This window comes from Crotalus tigris, unplaced genomic scaffold (genome assembly GCF_016545835.1).
Source record: "Crotalus tigris isolate CLP2741 ecotype Arizona unplaced genomic scaffold, ASM1654583v1 scf7180000017560.2302168, whole genome shotgun sequence".
NCBI lineage: Eukaryota > Metazoa > Chordata > Lepidosauria > Squamata > Viperidae > Crotalus > Crotalus tigris.
In genome coordinates, this window is record NW_024096474.1 from 340,192 (window position 1) to 362,496 (window position 22,305).

General features: G+C 56.4%; 1 protein-coding gene across 5 annotated transcripts in view; it reads right to left on the minus strand.

Moving 5' to 3' along the window:
* Positions 1-22,305, minus strand: part of DNHD1 (dynein heavy chain domain 1) — a 35,808-nt gene that overhangs the window by 10,052 nt on the left and 3,451 nt on the right. For 4 of the 5 annotated variants that reach the window (XR_005557255.1, XM_039347956.1, XM_039347949.1 and 1 more), the window contains exons 6-28: positions 21,707-21,958; positions 21,395-21,538; positions 21,169-21,256; positions 20,639-20,904; positions 18,056-18,299; positions 17,816-17,973; positions 15,120-15,245; positions 14,395-14,671; positions 14,175-14,302; positions 13,671-13,869; positions 13,364-13,455; positions 13,046-13,262; positions 12,638-12,763; positions 12,189-12,286; positions 9,066-12,090; positions 8,833-8,965; positions 7,677-7,869; positions 7,285-7,588; positions 5,457-7,182; positions 5,156-5,364; positions 4,376-4,580; positions 2,870-2,972; positions 909-1,058 (exon numbers count right to left, since the gene is read on the minus strand). Coding sequence is in view for 4 of the 5 variants with exons in the window: in XM_039347956.1 (XP_039203890.1) it covers positions 909-1,058; positions 2,870-2,972; positions 4,376-4,580; positions 5,156-5,364; positions 5,457-7,182; positions 7,285-7,588; positions 7,677-7,869; positions 8,833-8,965; positions 9,066-12,090; positions 12,189-12,286; positions 12,638-12,763; positions 13,046-13,262; positions 13,364-13,455; positions 13,671-13,869; positions 14,175-14,302; positions 14,395-14,671; positions 15,120-15,245; positions 17,816-17,973; positions 18,056-18,299; positions 20,639-20,904; positions 21,169-21,256; positions 21,395-21,538; positions 21,707-21,958 (8,463 nt within the window). In the remaining variant the exon portion in view is untranslated. Of the gene's footprint in view, positions 1-908; positions 1,059-2,869; positions 2,973-4,375; positions 4,581-5,155; positions 5,365-5,456; positions 7,183-7,284; positions 7,589-7,676; positions 7,870-8,832; positions 8,966-9,065; positions 12,091-12,188; positions 12,287-12,637; positions 12,764-13,045; positions 13,263-13,363; positions 13,456-13,670; positions 13,870-14,174; positions 14,303-14,394; positions 14,672-15,119; positions 15,246-17,815; positions 17,974-18,055; positions 18,300-20,638; positions 20,905-21,168; positions 21,257-21,394; positions 21,539-21,706; positions 21,967-22,305 lie in introns of all 5 variants that reach the window. The other variant, XM_039347966.1, reaches the window with a different exon arrangement.

Genomic DNA, 22,305 nt, shown 5'->3' on the forward strand with positions numbered 1-22,305 from the left:
GGAGTATCTTCTCGAAACCTTCACACCTGCTCCAAGATGTGCTCATCTGGGCCATAGTCCTCTGGGCTGCTGGCATTTGCTGTTGACGGTTAACCCTAAAAGGCAGAAGCTCTGCGTCCCTTCGCCACCTTCACTGTCAATTCTAAGGCTGGTTGTTCTCTCTGCTGCCCTTAGTTTGGTCTCCCGAATCTTTAATTTCAGTCCCACGTTTTCACTACGCTCGTGAGTTTGAGTACCAGGGCTTGCAGATCCTGTGCTTTTTCGGCAATCAGGGTAGCGTCATCAGCAGAGTGCAGATTACCGAGGTTTCTTCTTCCTCCACCTCCTTCCAATCCAGCTTCCCTTAACACATAGTCCACATGTGGGCTGAAGAAAGGAGGGGGGAGAGTCTAGCCTTGTGCCCTCCTTTGCCAACTTGGGGCCGGTCTGCTTCACCAACGTCTGCCTGAACCTGGCTGCAGGTTTCTCACGAGACCCTCTGGGATTTCATTCCTCTGAGCACTTTCAATTCAATAAAAGCTAAGCTAAGCCATTAAGAAATGCAAAGACTTCCCATTCAGCGTGAAGGTATTTCTTGATTATGAAAACCCAAACAGGCTGGGTCCTAGCTGCTCTACTGAGAGGCCGAAGATGTGACGATGTTGCTTGAGAGTTCCCGTTTCTTGGTCCTGAAAAGACGGTGTGGGAGGGGGGAGCACCAGGAGCCCGGCCCTTCACCCATGGAAGGCAAATGCCCGCCTGCCACCACCCACCCTCGCGCCCAGGGCTTGCCTCCCCACTCGCCCTGGAAGAGCATCTGGCCAGTGTTGGGGCAGAGTGGGGAAAAAAGGAGACCCTGTCTTAAATGCAATGAACGCCAAGTACACCACCACCACCACAGGCTCACCAACCCCGGAGCGAGCCGGTACCTTTTTCATGGCCATCTCCTTCTTCTTCTCCAAAGTGTCTCTTTTCTTGGTGAGAACGTTGATGCGGGCCTCGTACTTCCGGCATTCCACCTCCTGCTGCCTCAGCACCTCTTGCTCCCGTTCCACCTCCTTCTGGCTCTGGGCCATTTGCTGAAGAAGGCAAAGAAGGGAGAGCTGCCATCGGCCATCCTTGGAGCAGATCAAAGACCTGAGCTGCGGGTGGGGTGGGGGGGCACGAGGCCACCAAACCCATCTCTCACTTTTTTCATTTAGATATATCCACCCGCCGTCCTAGCCTCCCTTGGGGCACTCTCCTATCTAGGAATCCCAAGTGGGCAACGATTGTGTGTGCAGGGCAGGCAGGGCTACCCGCTGGCTGCTTTGCTTGGACCCTTTCAGGCCTCCGAAGGGCTCTGCTCTGCTAGCTGCTTAGTCCCAGGGTTGGCCCTCTGCCCTGGGGCAGACCGGGAGACAGACTGGAACTACACTTTAATAAGGATTACAATAACAGAATCTTACAAGTCTGTCCACGTCTTCCCTCCCTTCCCTCTCAAATCCCAGGGAGGTTGGGGGTGGACAGCTCGGGTCTCTTGGTAACCCATTCCCATCGTTCTTTTGCACCCCAGGTCATCTCCTGGATGTGTACTCCTGACACTGCACTCTAAGGACCTTGTAGAAAAGGGGGCTTGCAGTTCCCTCCCTGGGGTGGGGTGGGGTGGGGGGGTTTGGCCAATGCACGCTCTCCTGGGGCATCTCACAGAGAGCTCGTTAGCTGTGGGAGGAGGAGCCTGAAGCAAAGACAGCCTGACTGTCCTGTCTGGGTGGCCTGCTGAGAAAGCCTTTGAGGGTGGGATGCTAGGCCCAGGGCTCTTCTCCCGCTAAGGGTCCAAACCCAGCTGGTGGCCCTTGTTATTGCTGGGAAAGCATGGCAATGAACCCCCCCCCCCGAGCCCTGCCTTGGCCTCGAGATAATGGACTTCCTTCCAGGGGTGATCTGTGAGGCTGAAGGTCTGGAGAAGCTCTGCCTTCTCTCTGGAAGGGCTGGGATTAATTAAGCTTTGTTCCCGATGCCATCCATCTGGCAAACATGCAAGATTTGTTTCTCTCACCATGTATGCATCCGAACTAGATTGTGCTGTTTCTCTGTGTCACAGAATATATGTGGGTATGTGAGTATATGCAATTTTTTTGCCATGTGTATATTGGAGATGATGACCCTTTGAGAGCTGTGTTTCATTTTAATGTATGCATTTAGCATACATTTAAAGTGACAATAAAGTTCCATTCTATTCCTATTGGCCCCCTCTTTGTTAAACAAGAAGTGCCTTAAAACAGGGATCCCCAACCCCCCGTCCGTGGACCGGTACCGGCCCGTGGCATGCCAGCAACAGGTCTGCACAAAAAAACCAAAGCCCCATCCGTGGGATGCAGGCAGCACACAAAACCACGCACTCTCCGGTCCGTGGAAAATCCTTTCTCCACAGAACCGGTCCCTGGTGCCCAAAAGGTTGGGGGCTCTGCCTTAAAGGGCTAATCATTGATTGGGAAATCTGAATGAAGAAATCAAGGCAAGGTTGTCGACATGCATTTCATCGCTTTCTGTGGTTTATGTGCCCACAGAGGACTAGCTGTATTAATTTCATTGCTTCCTTCCCACCCAGATGCAGAACAGAATGCTTGCCCCTCCCCCCATGGGCTTAATTTAGCCACATTCATTCTCTTCCAGCTTCCTCTGTGGTATTTGTTGGTCTGGATACCATCCCATGCAGACTGGATCAGTGAAGGGCGTCTCCGAGCTAAGGGGGCACTTTGGAGGAATCATCTGGTCAAGAAATCAGCTACCAAAAAACCCCCAGACAAACAAGACTTCCCCGCCGGAGCCTCTCTAGGACCTGCTTGGAGTCTCGTCTGTGCTCTAAATTTCAAGCTATTTCCTAGCAAGTTATAACTTTAAAACTCACCTGTTTAATCTTGACCAGTTTCTGCTGCAGGAACCGGACGTCCCTTGTATGTTCTTGCTGCTTCTTGCTCACTTCATCCATCTTCTGCAACGCCAGCTTCATCCTGCAGGGACAAAAGGCCTCTCCCTTCACAGTCACCCCAGCAGCCCCCCCCCCTTGGGAATCATCTCACTGGGATACAGATGCGAGTCCTAAGACTTCTTTCTTACACGGGGGGGGGGGTCGGTTTACCGATAAGCTGCAGAAACACGGCCCCACCCTCAAAGCACGCCCGGACTGATGCTGGCCGAAGACAGGGTGGGCCGCATGGGCTAGCTGACTCTGCACCTGGGGCATGACGGCAGCTTCAGGCGCCTCCCTCTCTTTTGGGTACTGCAGGCCCAGAAGAGGTTCCTGCTGTTTATTCTGGGCAGTTTGGCAGGCTGTTCCTGCTCCGAGTCGGGGGCCAGGTAAGTGGGGCATTGATGGAGACGATGGACAGGACCTGGCGATTTCCCCTGGGACGCCCTGAGTCTGAGACCCCCACCTGGCTCTCAAAAATTAATTCATCAAATGTCAAGCTAACTTTGGTTTGATAGAGGAAAAGCAGGTAAAGGTTTAAAGTTATGCATAAAGGAGGAAAAACTAAGCTGACGAACTGGTGTGCTTTTGAGAAAATGTCTGCTAAAGGTGGAGAAATAGACGGAAGAGTTTTACGGAAGGCTAAGGCTGATGGGGGTTGGAAGTTCGTGATCGGTTGTGAGAACAAATGGGTCAGGCCTGCTTGGGGGAATGACAGCCTGACGCAAGCACAGGGCAGCTTGGAACCAAGTTCCTGCCAGTGCCGAAGGCCAGGCACCCCGAGAAAGAACGGGGATTACCCTAAACACCTCAGCCTTCTCAAAGCACCCGGGGGGGGGGCGGCTCTTACTGGTCATCCTGGGGGGAGGGCTGGGATGTGGGGAAACTTTCTGTATAATTCAGTTCTAGCCTGACTCTACTGCAACCCGCATCTTTTCGTCAAAGAACCCACTACTTCAACCAAATGGAGTCGGGGATCTTTCTTTCCTAAGGGATCGGGCTGCAGCAGGCCTGACGGAATGTTTGCTCACAGATGTGGAAGTGAAACCTATATAAGAACGTGCTTTTATCCATTTTGCCAGGAAAACACAAAAGCTGAAAAGAGATGACCAGATCGAATCAAAAGGAATTGGCAGGTGGAGAAGAAAGGACTGGAAAGGCACAAAGGGGTGTGGGATGAGGGAGGGAGGGGTTGTGCAGAATTAATTCAACATCTCTTTCTTTAATCTCCCATCTCCGGTTTCCTACTTTGCACTCCTTTTCTGCACTCCAGGCGTCGCGAGGCTTGCTCCGAATGGCAGCAGGCACGCAGGGACGGACGTGCTTTAGAAAGGAGGCAGCACAAGCCCAGCTCCTAAACTTGTTTTAGACAATCTTCTGATGGGGTTTGGGAAAGGGTGACGTTTGAGCAAAGGCCCATCTTGGCTTCCGAGCAGGCAGACTCACCGTTCGGCTCTCCTGTTGACCTGTTCCTGCAGGCTGTCCAGCAGGCAGACGTAGGAATCCAGGAAATCCAGAAAGCTCTTGGGGCTGACGAGGGGCAGGCTGTCGGCCAGGGAGGAGGCGTAGTTGGCTGCCGAGAAGTGGATCCGGGAGGCGGCCAGGGCCGTGTTGTGAAGCAGGTCCTTCTGGGCGTGCAAGGATGGGGGCTCTGGCAGGGCAACACGTGAGAACACCTGTTCAGAGAGAGCCTGCAGGAGGGACGAGAAGAGGGGGCCGGACCCCCCTCTACGCCTGATGTTTCCACCCTTGCCGAAAATGAGCTTAGAAAGGCTTCGAGGCTGAGGGAGCGCAGAGACTGAGGCCGTGAGTGTCTCTGGGAATTCAGTGAGGGGAAAAGCAGCACCTGGGGAAACTGTGTGCTTTCCTGGCCAGGATCTGGGGGGGGGGGCAGTTGGGTTTCCAGCTATAGCGGACGTGGTCCCAATGTTTCTCTGGCAGCTGAGGTTGCCCTTCAGAGACAAGGAGGTCAGCTCAGGTGCGCAGCAGACCAGCAGCCTTTGGAGAGGCCAGCGAGAGTTGCCAGTGAAAGAACAAGACTCCTGCTGTCTGGAGCACGATCCCTAAGCTCTGGTGCTTAACGCCGCTCAGCACCTGGGTGGCTTGCTTGGGGCAAGAACTCCGAGTGCAAAGTAAGGAAACGAGATGAGAAAGAACAGCCTTCTGAAGCCAGAGGGTGGGGCTGAGGGCAAAGAAAGGGAAGCCCCCTCTTCGGCTGGCACCAACCTCGGGTAAGACGTACGGCACTCTTGAAGTGGCCCTTCAAGCGTTTGGAGGCCACCTGAAGCAAGGACTCCTGGCTCCAGTTCTGGTAAATCTCCAGGCTGCAGAGTGACTGAGCCAATACTGTGGCTGTGAGGGGTGGGAGCGCCAAGGAACCAGGAGTCCCCAAGAGCAGGAACACGTGCAAGTTGGAACGCACCAACTGGAGAAACCTGCAAGTCCAAGATAGCAGGGAGGGCCCTGAAGGAGTTCCTGCCCATTGCTCTGGCCCAGAGGTCCTCCCCCTCTCCTCCCCCTTCCTTACTTCTGCAGCACGAGGTCCTCCCGCATGTTGCGCTTGATGCTCTGGTTCTCCTGCAGCATGGCCTGGATGATGGCCATGGAATCGTCCGGGTTAGACAGCCCAGGGCAGGTGCCTTCGATCATCAGTGCCAGGACCTGGTGCAAGATGGCCACGCTCACTCCTGGGTGCACCAGCAGCAATACTCGCCTCCCCGTAATTCCAGCCTGCCAGCTTGCCGACCTCAGTAGTGCCAATGCCTCTGCTTCGCTAGTGTTTGCCAGCAGGCTCATGAGCAGAGTGTCTGTGGCACGAGCCACCAGAGCCACCAGGGACTGCCGGCCTGTGCACCGGACGAAAGAGACCAGGGCCCCGTGCCTGTCTGGGCCCCAGAGCAGACGGGCCAGCCGTACCACGTGCCGCAGTCCATCTGAGCACAACAAAAAGTCAGGGGGCAGGCAAGAGCTCAGCTGCTTCTCTAGGGTTTTCCAGAGCTTCTCCTGATAGGGATTGTGAGCATTGGGGCCGTAGAAGTCGGGGCCCAGGTCCTTGCTGAAGACGATGTCCGCTGGGGACTCGCCCTGCAGGAGCAGGAGGTGAAGCGGCAGCAGTGGGCCAGAGCTGTCCTTCCTGCCTGAGGTCCGGTGCTTGGTTCGCATTAGGAAAGACCGATGGGGAGTGGCGTGAGACTCAGGCGCTTTCAGCTGGCTGGGCTTCCCACTGCTCTGCCTCTTCTCCCCATCCATCTCTTCGGGCTCCGTTTCGGGGGCCTTGTTTTCCGGTTCTCCCAGGGCAACATCTTCCCAAGGAGGGGCATCTGGTGGGTCAAGCGCCAGGGCGGGGGCCTGCTCCACAGGATCCCAACAGTTCGGGTAGCCGACCTCGGCGCTGTATGGGAACTCGGGCTCTGCTTGCAGAGTCAGCAAGAGATGCTCCTGTCTGGAGTCCTCCTCCCCCACAGAGGCTGTGGCCAGACAGGTGTCGGATGTGCTAGGGAACTGAACAGCGGTGCCTCTGTGGACAGGGGAACTGAGGGAGGGAACAACCCGCAAGACACCAGGCTTGGCACAGAAGATCGTGGTGGCGATTTCCAACAGGATCTGCTCACAGAGTTCCCGCTGTTGCTTTCCTCGCAGAGGGTCACAGAAAGTGCGCAGGCTCTCATGCACCCAAAGGCGTATGATCAACCGGGTACTGAGCACTGCAGTGTATCCTGTGCCCACAGCCGGCCTCCCCATAACAGAGATGCGCCTGGGGCTTGACCCCTTGGACCCATGGTCTTCCAGGGGGGTGCTCAGGTGAATCCCCGGACGGGGCCGCAACAGAAGCATCCCCTTGATCACCTTTGCAACGTCATGCAAGGAGAACTGGAAGAGGCAGCAGGCAGGGGAGGGGTGGAACCTTCTTCTCACTGTTTCATAAGTGTCCAGGGTGGCCTTGACCACTGCAGAGGCTAACTCGTGATGCCGGGTCAGCAGAGGGAATTTCTCCAGCCAGGTTAAGACTGTGCTGGTGTGCATGCTGAGCAAAGACTCCCTGCTCACGGCTGGAAGCACCACTGTGCTGAAAAGCCTGCCAAAACGAGGACAAAGTGCCAGGCTGCCAGTGATCGGGACGGAAAAAGTACCAAAGCAGTTGAAACCTGTGGCTGGGCACTGCTGCAGCTCCAGAGTCTCAGCGTGATAGAACTGCTGGAGGGTGAGAGTCTGGCGCAGAGACTCAATCACGGGGCTGGTCCCTCGGACTGGATCTGAAAAGGAGGCGGAGAACCATGGGACTTGCTGCAGCATTTCCCAAGCTCACTCCCCAACCTTAGAGAAGGGAAGGCGGAGAAGAGGGGAGGGGAACTCACCGACAAAAGCCAGGTGCAAGTCCTCCATCAAGAAGAGGAAGCGTCCTTTGCTTGCGGCACCCCGGGGGGGCTTGCCAGTGGGGAAGAGCCCTTTCTCCCTCAGGGCGCTCTGAGACCTCCTGAGCAGCAGTTGACGCAAGTGCACTGTGCGGAAAGCAGGCGTGAGGCATACCCGGTGATACAAGTAATTGGGCTGCAGAAGCATCTCGGCAAAGGTGGATTTTCCACTGCCCGGCTCCCCGACCAGGAGGATGGGCTGCTCTGTGCCCAATAACATGTTCAGTACAAAAAGCACCCGCTCGTGCTGCAGAGGAGGAAAACAAGGTCACCAAGATGCAGGCGTGCACAGCACATGAGAAAGGGGGAACGGGAACCTCGGGATTCCATCGTACCTGCGGCAAAACTGAGAAGCCCATAGGAAGAGCCTTGAGGTAACTGTGCAGGTAACGGCCGTTGAAAGGCCTCAAAGTGCCGTCCTCAGCCAGGGGATAAAGGTCAAAAGTGGAAACTGCTGCCGGGAGCTGGATGGACAAGCTGCTGTTCTGGAGGGCCCGGCGGACAAAGTGGTCAAAGAGAGGCCAGCACCTGTGCCAAGAGAGAGCAGAGGCTGGCTAGCCCACAGTGAAACCACGACTCCAGAAGGCTCCTGTTCCCTCCCTCGTTCTCGGCCTGCTTTCTCCCTGTTGCTTATCACCTTCTTGCCACTTTCCCCCACTTTTTTCTTGTTTTTTACATGTTGAAAGAATTTTTGTTGTTGTTGTTATTTTTGACTCTGGTCGCAAGCCTTAGTTCATTTTGAACCTTAGCTTTCTGCGAAGATATGGCCTATTTACTGATATTCTGCCTTAGTTATGTGCCCCTCTTTCCACTTTTTATACTTGTCCTTTTTATCTTTCAATTTATCAGAGTTCTTTATGCAGCCATGCTGGTTTCTTTAGAGAGATGTTATTTTTCTTCTTTGATGGTTTTGTGCTAGACCGGGCTTTTATTTTCTCACTTTTCAAAATTTCCCAAGCTTCTTGAGTTGTTTTCTCTTTGAGGATTCTCATCCATGGAATCCTTCCCAAGTTCTCTCTAAGTTTATTGAAATTAGCTCTCTTAAAGTCTAAGAGTAGTTTGACTGTGTTCTATTGCTTGTGCTTCCAGCCTGTTGAATTCCAATATTGCATGATCACTTCCCCCCAAGAATCCTGTGGCTTCAACACCTTCTATCATTTCATCCCTGTTAGTGAGGATTAGATCCAATATGGCTAATCCCTTAGTTCCCTTCTCTACTTTTGGGGAGACAAAGTTGTCTGCTAGGTTTGTCAGCGAATGGCTGCCTTGGGGCAGGGTAGGGTATGCGTCAATGCCCGGGGGTGCTGGGGGTGGCAAAGCCTGAGAAAATAGGTCTGGCCTGGTGCTAGCAAGGGCAGCTTCCCTTCCTCTTCTCCCAGGCTTCCTGCTTCTTCTCCGCCTGGGCTCTCCCCTCCCTCCCTCCCCCCAACTCTTCTCTCTGGGGCAACGGGAGGGGGGCAATTGGCAGAGCAGAGGGGCCGGGGAACCTACCTGGTTTGCAGATGGCTCCCAAAGCCCCAAATGTAGGCAAAGACAAAGATGCTCTGGGCAAGCAGGGGGTGGTGGGTGGGCACCTCATCCAAGCTGTGAGCCTTCAAGCTGGGGGGCGTCCAGGAGTTGCTTTCTAGAGGTGAGAAAGCGGGGGGGGGGTGTCACCTGGGCTCCTTGGGGAGGGAGGAGCACCAACCCCCTTCCCCAGCCACTCCCCAGCAGACCACCCTTACCTGTGGCCACCTTGGCAGCCGCCGCCCGGGGCTTGAGCTGGTCGCGGTGCATGTAGTGCTTGAGCAGCGCCTGGAAGATCCTGGTGAAGGCCGTGGTCTCCTGAACCCCCTGGGCCAGCAGGCGCTGGGGGTGGGCGTGGGGCAGCAGGGCCGGGCAGCAATGCTCTTGCAAGAAGGCCATTGTAGCCGGGAAGAGCTCCTTGGCCAGGCTGTGCAGCGCGGCCAGGGTCTCCAGGGAGAGGCTGTACTTGTGGTGTGCAGGGGCAAAGGCAGAGGCGAGCAGTACTTGCCAGAGCTGGGAGCCCTCCAGGTGCAGCAGGGCGCAGTGGGTGCAGACCGAAGGGGGCATCTCTGAAGCATCCAACATCTCAAAGAGAAAGCGGAGGTTCTTGGGGGCCCGTAGCCTCTGCCCATTGGGCAGGCTCAGGAAAGGCCTGGTGCTGAAGAGCAAGGAGATGGGCTCCAGCCATTCTTGGCAAGCAACGCCGTCCAGCACCAACCACTGCTGGGAGCTGCCCTCGCCAGTCCCAGAAGCGGCAGCCGAGGTGGCTGCCCTTTGCAAGATCCGGGAGAAGACCCCATCCTGCCACAGGCTACCCTCCAGGCTGCCCACAAACTCCGATATGCTCAGAGCGTTGGGCCACAAGCAGGCAGTATTTACAGGTCGGAAGGCCGCCTTCTCATGGGCACTTGAACCTTGCACACCAGGTGTAGCATCGCTGGCTGCCAGCCTACTCTGGGCCTTGGACAAGATTCTCCAGGCAGTGGTCTTGCCACTTCCCGAGGGCCCCAGGAGAAGGATGCCGGTGGCCACCTGCATGGCCTGGGAGAGCTGGCCAGCAACCAGGAGGAGGTCTGGGTCTGGCTGCAGCTTGTCCTCCTGCAACTGAGCCACCAGGGCGCTCTGCAGCCGAGGGGGCAGCTGCTCGGAGTGGGGCAGGGAGGCACTCGGGAAGACATCATGGAGCAGCTCACAGACGTTCTGCAGCCGAGGACCCTCAGGGCCAGTGAGCAAGGGCGAGCGACACAGAGCCTTCACCACGGCAGGCTCTTCTTCAAGACCCAGGAAGAAGGTTGTCCGAGGAGAGGGCTTGGCTCGGGAAGGCGAAGGATCTTGCGGTAGTGTGGGAGCAAACAAGATGTTGATGGCTGCTCCAATCACCTTCCGGATGAGGGTGGGGCTGCTGAAGTGGGGCCTGGGGTTGAGCATCCTCTCCAGTTTGAGGAAAGTGCACAGTTTCTCCGCCAGGAGTGTGGCCTCCCGAAAGCCAGCCATAAGAAGCATGACTTCCGCAAGCCTCGTTAGGTCAGGGGGCAGCACAGCCAAAGGGCGCAGGGCCAGACGCATCTGCTCCGGAAGAGACTCCATGGTGACCACGCAGCCATAAGTCTCCCGCACCCGGAGCAGCCTCCCCCCAAAAAGAATGTTTCCCAGCACCCGCGGCTGATAGGGCTCGGCGTCATCAGTGCCCAGCTCTGGCAAACCACCGGGCTGAGCCTCACCCTCCTCTGAGCTCCCTGAGCTCTCAGAACCTGGGCTGGCAGGGGGGAAAACGCCCGAGGGCTGGCCAGAGGGGGCCACCTTGCCCCCCTCCTGGAAATTCAGACACATCCTCTGCAGGTCTACAAGGCGATGGCTGAAGGCAGAGAGCACAGCCGGCTCCAGTGTCTCGACAGACTCCAGCAGTAGCAGGGCCCCCGAATGCACAGCCCCGCACAGGTGTCGGGAAAGGCAGCCGATGGACATTTGCCTGGTGCAGTGCAGCGTGACCAGGTGGCGGCCCAGAAACTGGGCCAGGCCCCGCACCGTGTGAGATTTGCCCACGTCCGGGTGGCCCAGCAGGCCCCCACAGCCGAACTCCTCCAAGGCCAGCAACAGCCCCAGGAAAGTGCGATCCAGCGAAGGGCTGCCCAGCAGCGGTGAGCCAGTGCCCAGAAACTCGGAGTCGTAAGGGAAGCGGCTGTCGAGGACTTCGGCCCAACAGCCGGGAAGACTGCTCACCCAGGAGCAGCTCAGAGGGAGCCCTGCCGCCCGGGCTTTCTCAGGCAGCAGGCGGACGCTGTACTTGAGGTGCCGGGCCCACTCAAAGTCGTGGACAGAGGCCTCTTCGCGCTTGAGCAACCGGGAGGTGAGGTCACGTTGTTGGATGGTGACGACGATCAGGGCCCCCAGCAACATGCCCAGGTGATCTTGCTCTGGATTCCAGGCATGGAGGCTGCGGTAATTGCGGATGTAGTGAACCACGGCCTCCAGCTTCAGGCTGAGCCTGAGCTCCAGCCCCTTCCGCAGCCGTTGGTGCAAGAAGGCCTCTTCCACCGCCACCCGCCATAGCGCCTCCTCGGCCAGTAGCACGCACTGGGCCGGAAAGGTGTTGCCCAGCCCCGCCCAGCACTCGGCCACCAAATGCAGGGGCAGTTCCGTGGGGCCAGGGCGCCGCTCAAAGGCTAAATCCAGCTGCGGCCTAAGGGCCAGGCGCTGGGCCACACACTCTTGCACCTGGTTGAAGACAGACTCCTTCATGCGAAGCTCCAGGACACACAGCCACTGGGTGACTTTCCGGCCAAGGGGGACTGCGCTGCACAGCTTCAGCTTCTCGCCGTGGCTTCCCAGCAGGCCAACCACCTGCACCAGGGGCAGCTCGGCTGAGATGGCGTCGAGGTTTTGCGAAGTTGCTGGCAGGAGCAGGTCCAGCTGGCATACCCCAGGGAAGCAGCGCTGGGACCATGCTGGGGCATCTGCAGTTTCGTTGGCAGTGGACAGCATGGCCACCAGCTCCTCGTTGCTGAGGAAGAACAGGCGGGGGAAGCCCATCCGGGTGGCCTCCAGCACATAGTCGAGGGCCCGGATGAGGCCCTGCAAGTCAGCAGAGCCCTCCAGGAAAGCTGCCTGTAGCGTGGCCCCAATGAAGCGGCTGTCCCGGCTAGACCCTGGCCCTAACTGGATACTGGATAGCACCAGGGGATCGTTGCACGTCAGCCGCATGACCTCCCGGAAATGGGCATCCAGTCGCTGGAACCGGGAATCCTGCGGGGATGGGGCATGGAAAAGGAGGATGGGAGGATGATGGAAGAAGGGTCCAGAGAGAAGCGGGACGATCCTTCCAGGCAACAAGCCCGACTCACCAGCTCTGCGCTGGGGAGGGTGATGTTCATCTCGTAAAGAACAATGTTCAGGAAGACCCACTTCTGTTGGAAACTCACCCAGGCATAAAGAAGGGACTCTGGGGAAAAAGAGGAAGACAAGGATGAAGAAAAGGGAAGGGGATCCACCCGTCACATGACACCCGAGGGTTTTTAACACTCACTGATCCCTGAATATGCAACTGGCTGGGTTCTCACAGCACACTGAATCCGGAACCAGGCTAGTACAGTACTGGGAGCCAAAAGAGACCTCCTCTTTCACCGCTTGGCAACTTCTGAGTCTGGCCAGCATCATCTCTTCTGCTCCTGCCTCCTCCCTCCTCCCCCCAAGAGAAAGGGGTTCGGGGTGATAGGTGCCCCTCGGGCACTACAGATGCCCAATGGACTCCTTCACCCTGCAAGTCAAAGGGTGCCCCTCTCTGCCTCCTCACCAAAAGTACGCAGTGTGGACACCCAGCTCTTGGCCTCTTCCAGGATGTCGGAAGAGAAGGGAGACAGGATCATATTCTGGAGGGTTAAGATGCTGTGCTCCACGGCAGCCTTCAGTTCAGTGGTATCTGCAGCCCAAGAGAAAGGGCAGATAGTCTGGATGTTTGGCCCAAATTGACCACAATATTCCCTAACGCCCCCTTTGCGTGAGGGGGAAGAGCGAGAAAGGTTCCCGCTGAAAAAAAGTAGCTGACGGTTTACCTCAAGGCCCCTTCCCGTTCCCAGAAAGGAGGGAAACAAGCAGGGCGGCATAAAAAGCTCCGGCAAACAGGTAAGGGGTCCTTCTTGCTGGCTCCTGTCCCCTGGGTCCACGCTCAGCCCAAACGCACCTGCATCATTCAGGGCCTCACCTGACAGCACATAGGTGCCACTGTCCTTGGAAATGTATTCAAGCTTGGCTGCACGCTGGCGGCCGCTAGTCGGACGTCGGAAGCGTTCTGGCTGCGGTTCCTGGTAGGGCACGTTGAGGATGAAATTGATGAGACGGAATTGCTTCTCCGCCCAGGCCCTCTCGACACGCTGGAGAGTGTCCCTGGCATAGTGACGGCTTTTTTCGTGAGCGTAAACCTGATGGTCAAGGGAGACGATGGCTTTGTCACGGCCCCGCCCAGCAGGAGCAAGTGGAGTAACACAGCTCCCCCCAGCCAGTCACGTGCCAAGCCACTCACCCTGAAGATGGCATCGCTATATTCCAGCAGCGGGTAGGAGAGGAGCTGGCCCAGGGTGAATTGCATATTCATCGGGCACTTGACACCCATCACTGAGAGAGAGCAGGAAATGGCCAAAATCAGCTCAGCCCCACCTGACTCGGCCGTCCGCCCTCTCCATCCTGGCGTTCTCCCTGCCAACCCTCCCAATGCAGCCCTGCGCCCAGAGCCACCCTCCGGGGGTGCCCCCAAGCTCCTCCAGGCCCAGCACCAGAACCCCTTTCAGTCTCTCCCCGGCACTCCAAGGCTGGCCCCACCAGCGCCTCACCGGCGAAGATCTCCTTCCAGCAGCTGAGCTTGAGGAAGTGGCTCCCGAGCTTCAGGAGCAAGGGCAGGTACTTCCGGAAGTTGGCAATGGCCGAGAGACAAGCCTGCATGATCCGGTGGTGGCTGGGCAGGGAGCGCTGCAGGCTGGCCCCCTCCTTCTGCCACTCCTCCGTCCTCTCCAGGGCCAGAGGGGCGCTGAACTGCGAGTGGGGAAAGGGGGGGTTGGCCAGGACCATCAGGCTCAGAGGTCAAACCCTTCCCGGCCTTGCTGAGTTCCCTGATGCGACAGGTAGGCAGGTGATCAACACAGTTTGGCCAAGGAAAATTATTTGTCGGGTGAAACCCTGATGGCCCACTGGCCTGGAATGGCATCCCCCCTCCAAAGGACACTGGGCATCGACCCCTGGATGTGGCACTGGGGACACCAAAGGGCAGGACGGTGCAGGCATGTTGGAAAAGGGGCCTAACGAACTCCAGCTGGCTGCATCTCTGTCTCCGTTTTCACCTTGATAAAGGCCAAGCACTTCCACTCCTTGACCTGCTCAGAAACGATGCGGAACAGCTGCCAGACACGGATGTGAATCTCGATGACCTCCTGCTGTCTGGTGAGGAGAGAGAGGTCCGTGCGTCCCCCTGCAAAAGCATTAAGAGACCCCTGACTCACCTGTCACACGCAGGAGGTTGACACCCCCCCCCCCGCAGAATTTGGTCAGCAGCTCCTCCACCTGTCAGGATCCGCTGTGAGTTGCAGAGGTCCGTGACACGTCCCACCACAGCCTGGAAGCGCTGCAGGAGCCGTATCAGCTCGTCCTCCATGACGCGAGGGTTCTGGGCCGGGTCCTGAAAGCGGCCCACGGTAACCATGGTCAGCAGTTCCTGGAGCTCCTGTGTGGCCTCCTGGAGGGAGCTGCTGAGCTCGGCAATGATGCTCAGCCGGCGGGAGACAATGAAGTCGGAGACCTCCCGCTGCTGGTACACGAAGGCATCCCAGGTGTCCAAGAGCTAGGGCAGAGAGGAGGCTCAGGGGCCGCGCGGCTCTCCCTGAAGGGCTCAAGGGCCCCATAGGCGGAAGAGGAGGGGACAGCCGCTGTCACCCGCCCAACAATGACGGAGCCCGCAATGAAGCCCCGATGGTCTTGCACCTTGCTGTAGGAGAAGACGCAGAGGCCCCCCTTCCGGAGAAGGGGCCAAGCAGGAATCTGCCGCTTCTGGCTTCATGGGAACTCCCACCCCCCACGTTCTGCCCCGAAGGACCCAGGAGCCAGGGGGGGGGAATGAGGGAGGGGAAGGGAAGGGAGGGAAAGAAGGAAGGGCCAAGGAGCCTCCCCTCTTCCTCTTCCTCTTTAGCCAGCCCTCCGGGAGCCATTCTGCCCTGCCCGAGAGCGCCTCTTCCCTTGCCCGTCACCCAAAGAGACGGCTCTGCCAGGCTTCAGGAGGAAGAGACCCTCACCATGTTTTCCAGACTTTCTTCACTGGGGCTCAGAGGGCGATAGCACTGCTGTATGACCTCATTGAGGGCGCGCACATAATCCACGTATTCCTGCAGCTCGGTCATCTGGCCTTGGTAGTACTCCAGCTGTGGAGGAATAAATCAAAGCCACAACTCACAACTAATACCAGAATTAGGCCAAACGTTTTTACATTCCGATTCCACAAGTTCAAGCAATTTGCCCCTCTTTTGCTGCAGGGGTTGGACATTCATCCCAGCCCCCAATTCCAGTCCACAACTTGTGATGAGTTTCCCTATCTCAATTCACAGTGGCACATGGGGCCTGCAACCGAGATTTTAGCAGAGAAAAACCAGGAGAAGCATAAGACAAAATCGGCCTAGGAAAAGGCGTAGGGAGCAAAGCTTCATGTGGACACAAGGCTACCTGCAGGGATCTGAGCTTACAGGTCAAGGGCAGAGTCATCTGCCACTGGGACTTCCCTAAAAGATCTCTCAGCCCAAATCACGCTACCAGGGACAGCAGCCTTTTGGGTCCTGGGAACTCCTGCCCAAGTCCTTATGGAAGTGAGGACAGCCAAGGCCCAAGGGGATTTTCCCAACATAAATCAGGAGGAATCCCTAGCTGATTTTCCCTCAAGGTTACCAGCGTGCAGAGGGTTAGCCTGGGCACTTGAGATGCAAATAAGAACAAATCGGACCACAGAATCCAAGGGCAGGTCATCCACTCCAGTCCCTGCCCAGGGCCAGAATCCCCTGCAGATGGACATCCAGCCTCTGAAGGTGCCTGGCTAAAGAGACTCCAAATGTCCCGAGGCAGCCCGTTCCATTCTTGAACCATTCGTAACATCAGGAAATTATTTCTGAATTTGCTTCCTTGTAATTTGAGTCCCCAACCCCCCGGTCTGTGGACCGGTACCGGGCCGCAGCATGCCAGCAACCAGTCTGCACAAACAAGCAAAGCCCCATTCATGAGATGCAAGCAGCACACAAAACCACACTCCTTCTGGTCCGTGGAATAACCTCTCCATGGAACTGGTCCCTGGTGCCCAAAAGGTTGGGAACCTCTGTACTAGACGCCTTTAAGGTATTTTATCAGGTCTCCTCTCCTTCAGATTAACCAGACCTGATTAAATACCTGCAACCGTTCCTGGCAAGTTTCATTCCTTTCCAGACCCTGGCCATCCTTGCTGCCTGCTTCAGGATGCACTCCAGTTGCCGGCGTCCCGCCTCATATGCAGCGGCCAGAACTGGACCCACCATCTAGGGGTGGTGTGACCAAGTGGGAACAAAGAGAGGCTCCTCCTCTGGGGATGGCTTTTGCTCTTTTGCAGCTGCAAGGCTGGGCGGGCTCCATTCAACTCTAGGTCTGCTGGGACACCCACATCCTCATGCAGGGAAGCAGGGCAGCTTCCAAGAGCCCAAGGGCCGAGAGCCGGGCACTCTGGAAGGGGGGGCAGGGGAGGAGGAGGAGGAGGAGGATGCTCCAAGTGGGAGAGCTATGAAGTAGCGCAACCATCTGCCTCCCTTCCCCCCACCACCCATGTCACGGCAGCGCCAACTCAAAGGGAAAAGAGGCTTTTCCAGCCGGGGGGGGCTTTTTCCTGGCCCTGGGGGTTCTGCCCTGAGCGAGGGGCCAGTCAAGAGGGCCCCCGGGGTCTCTTCCGGCTCAGGAAGGCCTCCAGGATTCTGCTCCATCGCCTGAGCAGGACCTGAGGTTATTTGTGTTGCAGGAATGAGTCCCTCGCAGATACTGGCTACTAATATCTTTTTAATAAGCTGAAGATGGCAAGCATATTTATATATTTATTTCTCTTTATTACTTTTACAAATAATTCAAGGCGGTGAACAGATTCAACACACCCTCCTCCTTTCATTTTCCTCACAACAACAACCCTGTGAAGTAGGTTGGGCTGAGAGAGGGGCTGGCCTAAGGTCACCCAGCTGGCTTCCATGGCTAAGGCGAACTAGAACTCATCCGTTTCTAGCCACAGGCTAGATGGGGGCATGGGGGGGGGTGTGCACATGTGCACACACTTTGTAAAATAAATCAGTAAAAATTGTAACAGCTAGCAAGGATTCTTCAAGAATCCTGCTAGGCTAACTTTATTTCTACCCCAGGCCCTGCTGTGCTGCCTCCTTTTAGTGGGGTGTGTGTGTGAGTGAAGTGGGCGCCCGAAAGGCCTGCCCCAAGAAAACCGCCCAGCTCAGAGAGGACGAAGGCAGCAAATCTCCCCTTCCACTGGAGCCTCCAGCATGGAGCGCAGCCACTCCCAGCAGCGCCAGCAGGATGCCCCTTCCTTGGACCAAGCGAAAGGGAGGGCAAGAGCCGCCCACGTAGCTCTACCACCCCCCCTGCCCTCCCCCAGTCAACCAAATGTCAAGTAGGGGGGTGCAAGCAGTGGCGATCTGATGAAAAAGGGATTGGATCCAGCCAAGGTTCTCCACCAATGTCCCACCCCTAACATTCAAATAGGCACCTCTCCAGAGCCCAAGATCCCAAATGCAACCCATCCCGATGCCATCTCCCTCGCCACTGGGTCTTGGCTTGGTTGGTACAATGCCCTGAATTTCCCAGGCCGGCAAAATAATTCTAGGGACAGCCCGGTGTGCCTGAGAGCCCCGTGTGGGAGGAAAGGGCGCCGGGAGATCTCGTGGGTGCCCAGAAAACAGGCTCCGCGGCTGGAGGAGGCGCCTACCTTCTGGGAGCACTTGGCAATGGTGAAGATGTCGGTGCCAACGTTCACGTACAGCTGCAGGACCAAGGACAACTCGGCGATGAATTGCTCGCTGCGGTGGGTGGTCTCTCTCAGCAGGAGGGCCAGGATGTCTTTGTCAATGGAGGCAAGGAGGGGCACTGGGGAGAGAGAGCAGGGCAGGCTCGGGGGCGCTGGCAGCATGAGGGCCCCCCCCCACTCCCCACCCCAGGAAACACGTACGGATCTCCTGAAGAATGCCATCGCAGTCCACCAGGAAGAAGTGGTTGAAGGTGATGACCACGTGGGGCACCTTCTGCACCTGCCCCACCCAGGTCCGCAACTTGAGGACCTGATTCACGAACTCTTCCGCCGGCCAGCCCTTCATGCTCTCCAGCTGGCTCTCGCTCCAGCTGTGCACGTACTGGTAGATCTGGCCCAGCCAAGCGTACTCTCGGCAGAGCAGCTGCGTCTCCGCCAGCCCAGCCTGTGGGAAGACAGGTTGCTCGGCCAGGCTGTCCCAGTGGAAGGAGGCCAGGGTGGTTCAGACGGAGAGGGAGGACGTCCTGGTGTGCCAAAGCAGGTGCCAGGCGTGTCCCTTGGTGCTTGGGCTGATTCCATTCAGAGGGAGGGGGGGGTTGGACAATATCCTGAATCAAATTAACCAAGCGGGCTGGGTGCACAGAACTTAGTCAGCTATATAAAAACAAATCAGGTTAAAAATAACCAATCTGGGCAAATTTTGTCACCAAGCTTATATTAATGAATCCGGTTAAGTCTGTTTTGTGAATACTACATATGGTGTATGTACTAAAATTCTACACAGAAAATAGACACGTAAAACAGTTCATAAACCTATACGGAAACATAAACCTGCAAATGCAAAAGTAAACATCCAACTTAAAAAAAACTATCGTCCACTTCTGCCCTTCACTTTTCTCACAGATCCATTAACCGCTTTGGATTCTTTTATGCTATTGTAATCACTATTGAAATTTTCCATTATTTCCCCTTATTTAATGAACAGAATCCTTCATCATCAAGCTATTTTCTCCATTCTTAAATATAATGCATAAACCAACTCAGATTTCTCTCTCGTTAGACATCTACTTTTGCCCTCTCAGTTGAGTCCATAACGTTAAATATTCAGTCAATGTCTGAAGCTTTTCCCCCCACTTCCATGCATATAATATCTGGCCACAGCAGTCACAGACAACAACAGGACACTGTGCTTTTTACTCAGTTCTTCTTCTACGAACCTTATAATCCTTGTATAAACGTTTCATCTGAAAAAGGATTCCTATTATTTTCACCAATCACTGGTGAGTCACCCACCTAAATTTTCTGGCCATTTCAGAAGTCCACCACACAGGTTAATAGGCTCCATCCAACAACATTCACTTGAAATGTTTTGCAACATTCACTTGAAAAGTTCCTGTACGTTTTGGAAGTTTTACAGGTGTCAAATGTCATCTTTGCACCATTTAACAAAACACTTCTTTTAAATTATCACGCAGAGTAAAATCAGTGTTTTTAGTCCAAGCTTTCTCCTGAAATATCCATGCCAATATTGTGCCCAATATTTAGCATCCATCTAACGTTACACTCTTGTTAGGCTTTCGTACCATATTTTAAAAGCCATTAATAAATTCTTGTGAATATATGTTTATCTCCTTTGCCTAATTCTATTTCAAACTCACTTACTCCCACCTATGCTTTCCCGTTTCACATCTTCAAATTGTGCCTTTATTTGTGCGGAGGCAAACCAGGCTGGATTTATTACGCCTTCTGTTCTTAACTCTAAGTTTGTCACCTATCAGCTGAAGGTGTCACTTGGAAGGGTGAAGGAGTTCCTTTCCTCCTGACACACGCAGCCCAGAGCTCAGAGGGGAAGCCAAGGTTTCCATCCCCAAAGCCCAAGAAAAGGCCAGGTGGACAGAGGCCGGAGGCTGTGCCCCCTCCCTGCTCAAACGGCCTCTCAGAGGTATGAGCAGGCCAGGGCCTCCCCGGAGAACTCCACAGAGCAGCTGCTCTCCTGCTGGGCTTGGGGGGGGAAAGGAAGGACTCCTGCCTGGGCCCCACAGAGGGCCAAGTGGGGGCTGCAGATACCCGGAGACTCCCCACCGAGAGGGCAGGGAGAGAGGCATCCTGTTGGCCACCAAGGAGAGACGCCGGGGGGGGGGGCGGGGGGAATGGGGTGGAAATGCTCTTCTCTGTCTTTACTTCCTCTCTCACCGCTTTGGGAGCTTTGGGAGCAGGGCCAACACCACGATTCTCAGCCCCGGAAATCAAACCTGCCCAGGTCTCACTTGCAGCCCCTCCCTGGGCTGCGGGGTGGAGGAGCGGCACCTGAGCCAAACGTGCAGGTGGGCAGCCAGTCCTCCTCGCAAGCCAGCGGGCCAGCCAGGAGCCCCTCCCCGTTTCCTCTGGGACGCCTCTGCCCCTCCTGCCTCCTGAAAAAACCTCCTTGGGGCTCTGCCCCTCCCCCACCCTTCAGGGCCTGCCAACTTGCTGGCTGCCACTCTCACTTCTCTTGTGGGCTCAGAACCTGCGGGAAGGCCCCGAGTTGGCTCAGCATCTTCTGTGGCCCCCACCCGTTCTAACCTCATGGGCCAGTTCCTTCCGCTGCCTCCCTTTACAGGGGGCTGCTTTAGGCTGCCCTCCCTGTTGGAGGTGGCTGGAAGGCAGCTCCACCTGAGAGTCTCGTCCCTTCAACTTGCTAAGCTCCCAAATTTCTCAGGACGCTAGAGGAAAACATTGCCAAGTCAGGTGGAGGGGCCAGCTGGGGCTCTGGCGAGTGGCCGGAGGCCCTGGGACTAGGCTCACCAGGAAGAGGCCCCGCAGTTTGGCCGTGGCCTTCTGGATGATGCTGTCCGAGTGCAGGTCTCTCTCCAGCTGCTCGCGAGACAGCAAGGGGTACTCGGCCCGCAGCCGGTGGCCCACCACCTGCAGTCCACTGCATGCCTTCAGGTCCAAACGATGCACCAGATGAGCTTCAGCACTGCACAGCTCCGTCACAGACACCTGCTGCAGCTGCTCACGCAGCCTGGAGATCTGATCACCCCTGCTGGCTGGGCCGGCCAAGTCTCCAGCTTTGAGGAGGAAAAGGAAGGGCCAAATTGCTATTTGTTAACAAGGCACGTTTCGTGCAAGGCAGCTCTAAAGAAATCTTAAAGTTACGGATTGGATAAAGGATTGAAAAAGAGGTGCAGAAGAATCAAGCCGACCCAGGGCTGACAAGGACACAAATGTTTTGTGCAGCACAAGGCCTCCCTCCCAGGCATCCCTGCTCCTGCCTCAGAACCAGGCAGGGGCTGACCCCAAGTCGTCTCCCCACAGGCCCTTTGGCTCCCCACCTGCTTGGCAGGGAGGCTGCTCCGCTTCAGGCGTCCTGGCTCTGGGGCCTGCTTGAGCTTCTGCCTTCTCACTTTTAACCCGGGTGGTCTGCAGGGCACAGAAAGCCAGGAAAACCGTGGGCTGCAGCTGGTCCATGCCAGAATCCACAGCCCCATCCTGCTCGGTGCCTGCCTGGGGGCATGCCGGAGACGCCGAGCCAGGAAGACAAGGGCCACTCTAGCCCACCTCCAGGACTGTCTCCACTATGTTTTGCAGGGCCCCCAGCAGGCAGTCTTCCAGTTCCCCGTCGGAGGGAAAGAGCACGAGCTTATTCTCCGCACTGAACACCAGCTGCACTCGGAGGACGGCTTTCCGGGTGGAGCCATCGGCCTGCAAGGGGAGAGGTGAGAACAGGGGTGCTCTTCGGTGCTGGGAGCCAAAGAGTGGAGCGTCCCTGGATGTTTTACTTCCTCTCTTCCCCCCTCCCCGCAAATGGCAGCCTCATCACCAATTCTTCCCTCCCCCTCCCCTCCACGCCCCCCTTTCCTGAGGCCAGACCTGCATGGTGCAATTGACGAAGGTGGAGACTTCCTGGTGCATCACGGAGATGAGGGTCTGGCACACGAGGAAGTTCACCAGCAGGGCCAGGGCCCCCAGGTCCCGCAGCCAGGACTCGGCCTCTCGCAAGCGGCACTGCAGCCTCTCGAACTCCACCCGCTGCTGGTAGGGGGACTCTTTGGTGATGTACAACTTGTAGCCCTGCACTTCCATCTGCAGCCCATGGACCATCTTGTAGGTGTCATCCCGCACCTGCCGGCCTCACACACAAAACAGCGGAAGCCACTGAGAACCCCGGGTTCCTTTACCTGCACAGGGATCGTTCACCTTGGCAAACCCAGTCTGAAAGTCCTCCAACGTTGCAGGCCTAGTCTGCCGAGGGAGGGGAAGATTACCCACATTTACACACCGCTGAAAAGAGACCAATAAAAAGCCAGGAAGGAGACAAACGGAACACACCCTCTCCAGCAGCCAACCCAGAAGAAGCAGGGTTAAACACAGACAAACGATCAAGCAGAAAGCAATCTTTCATCAAGACGCTGCCCGTACCAGGAGAAGCCCAGAGCCCTCCAGCCCTGGCTGGGCAAACTGTGGTATAT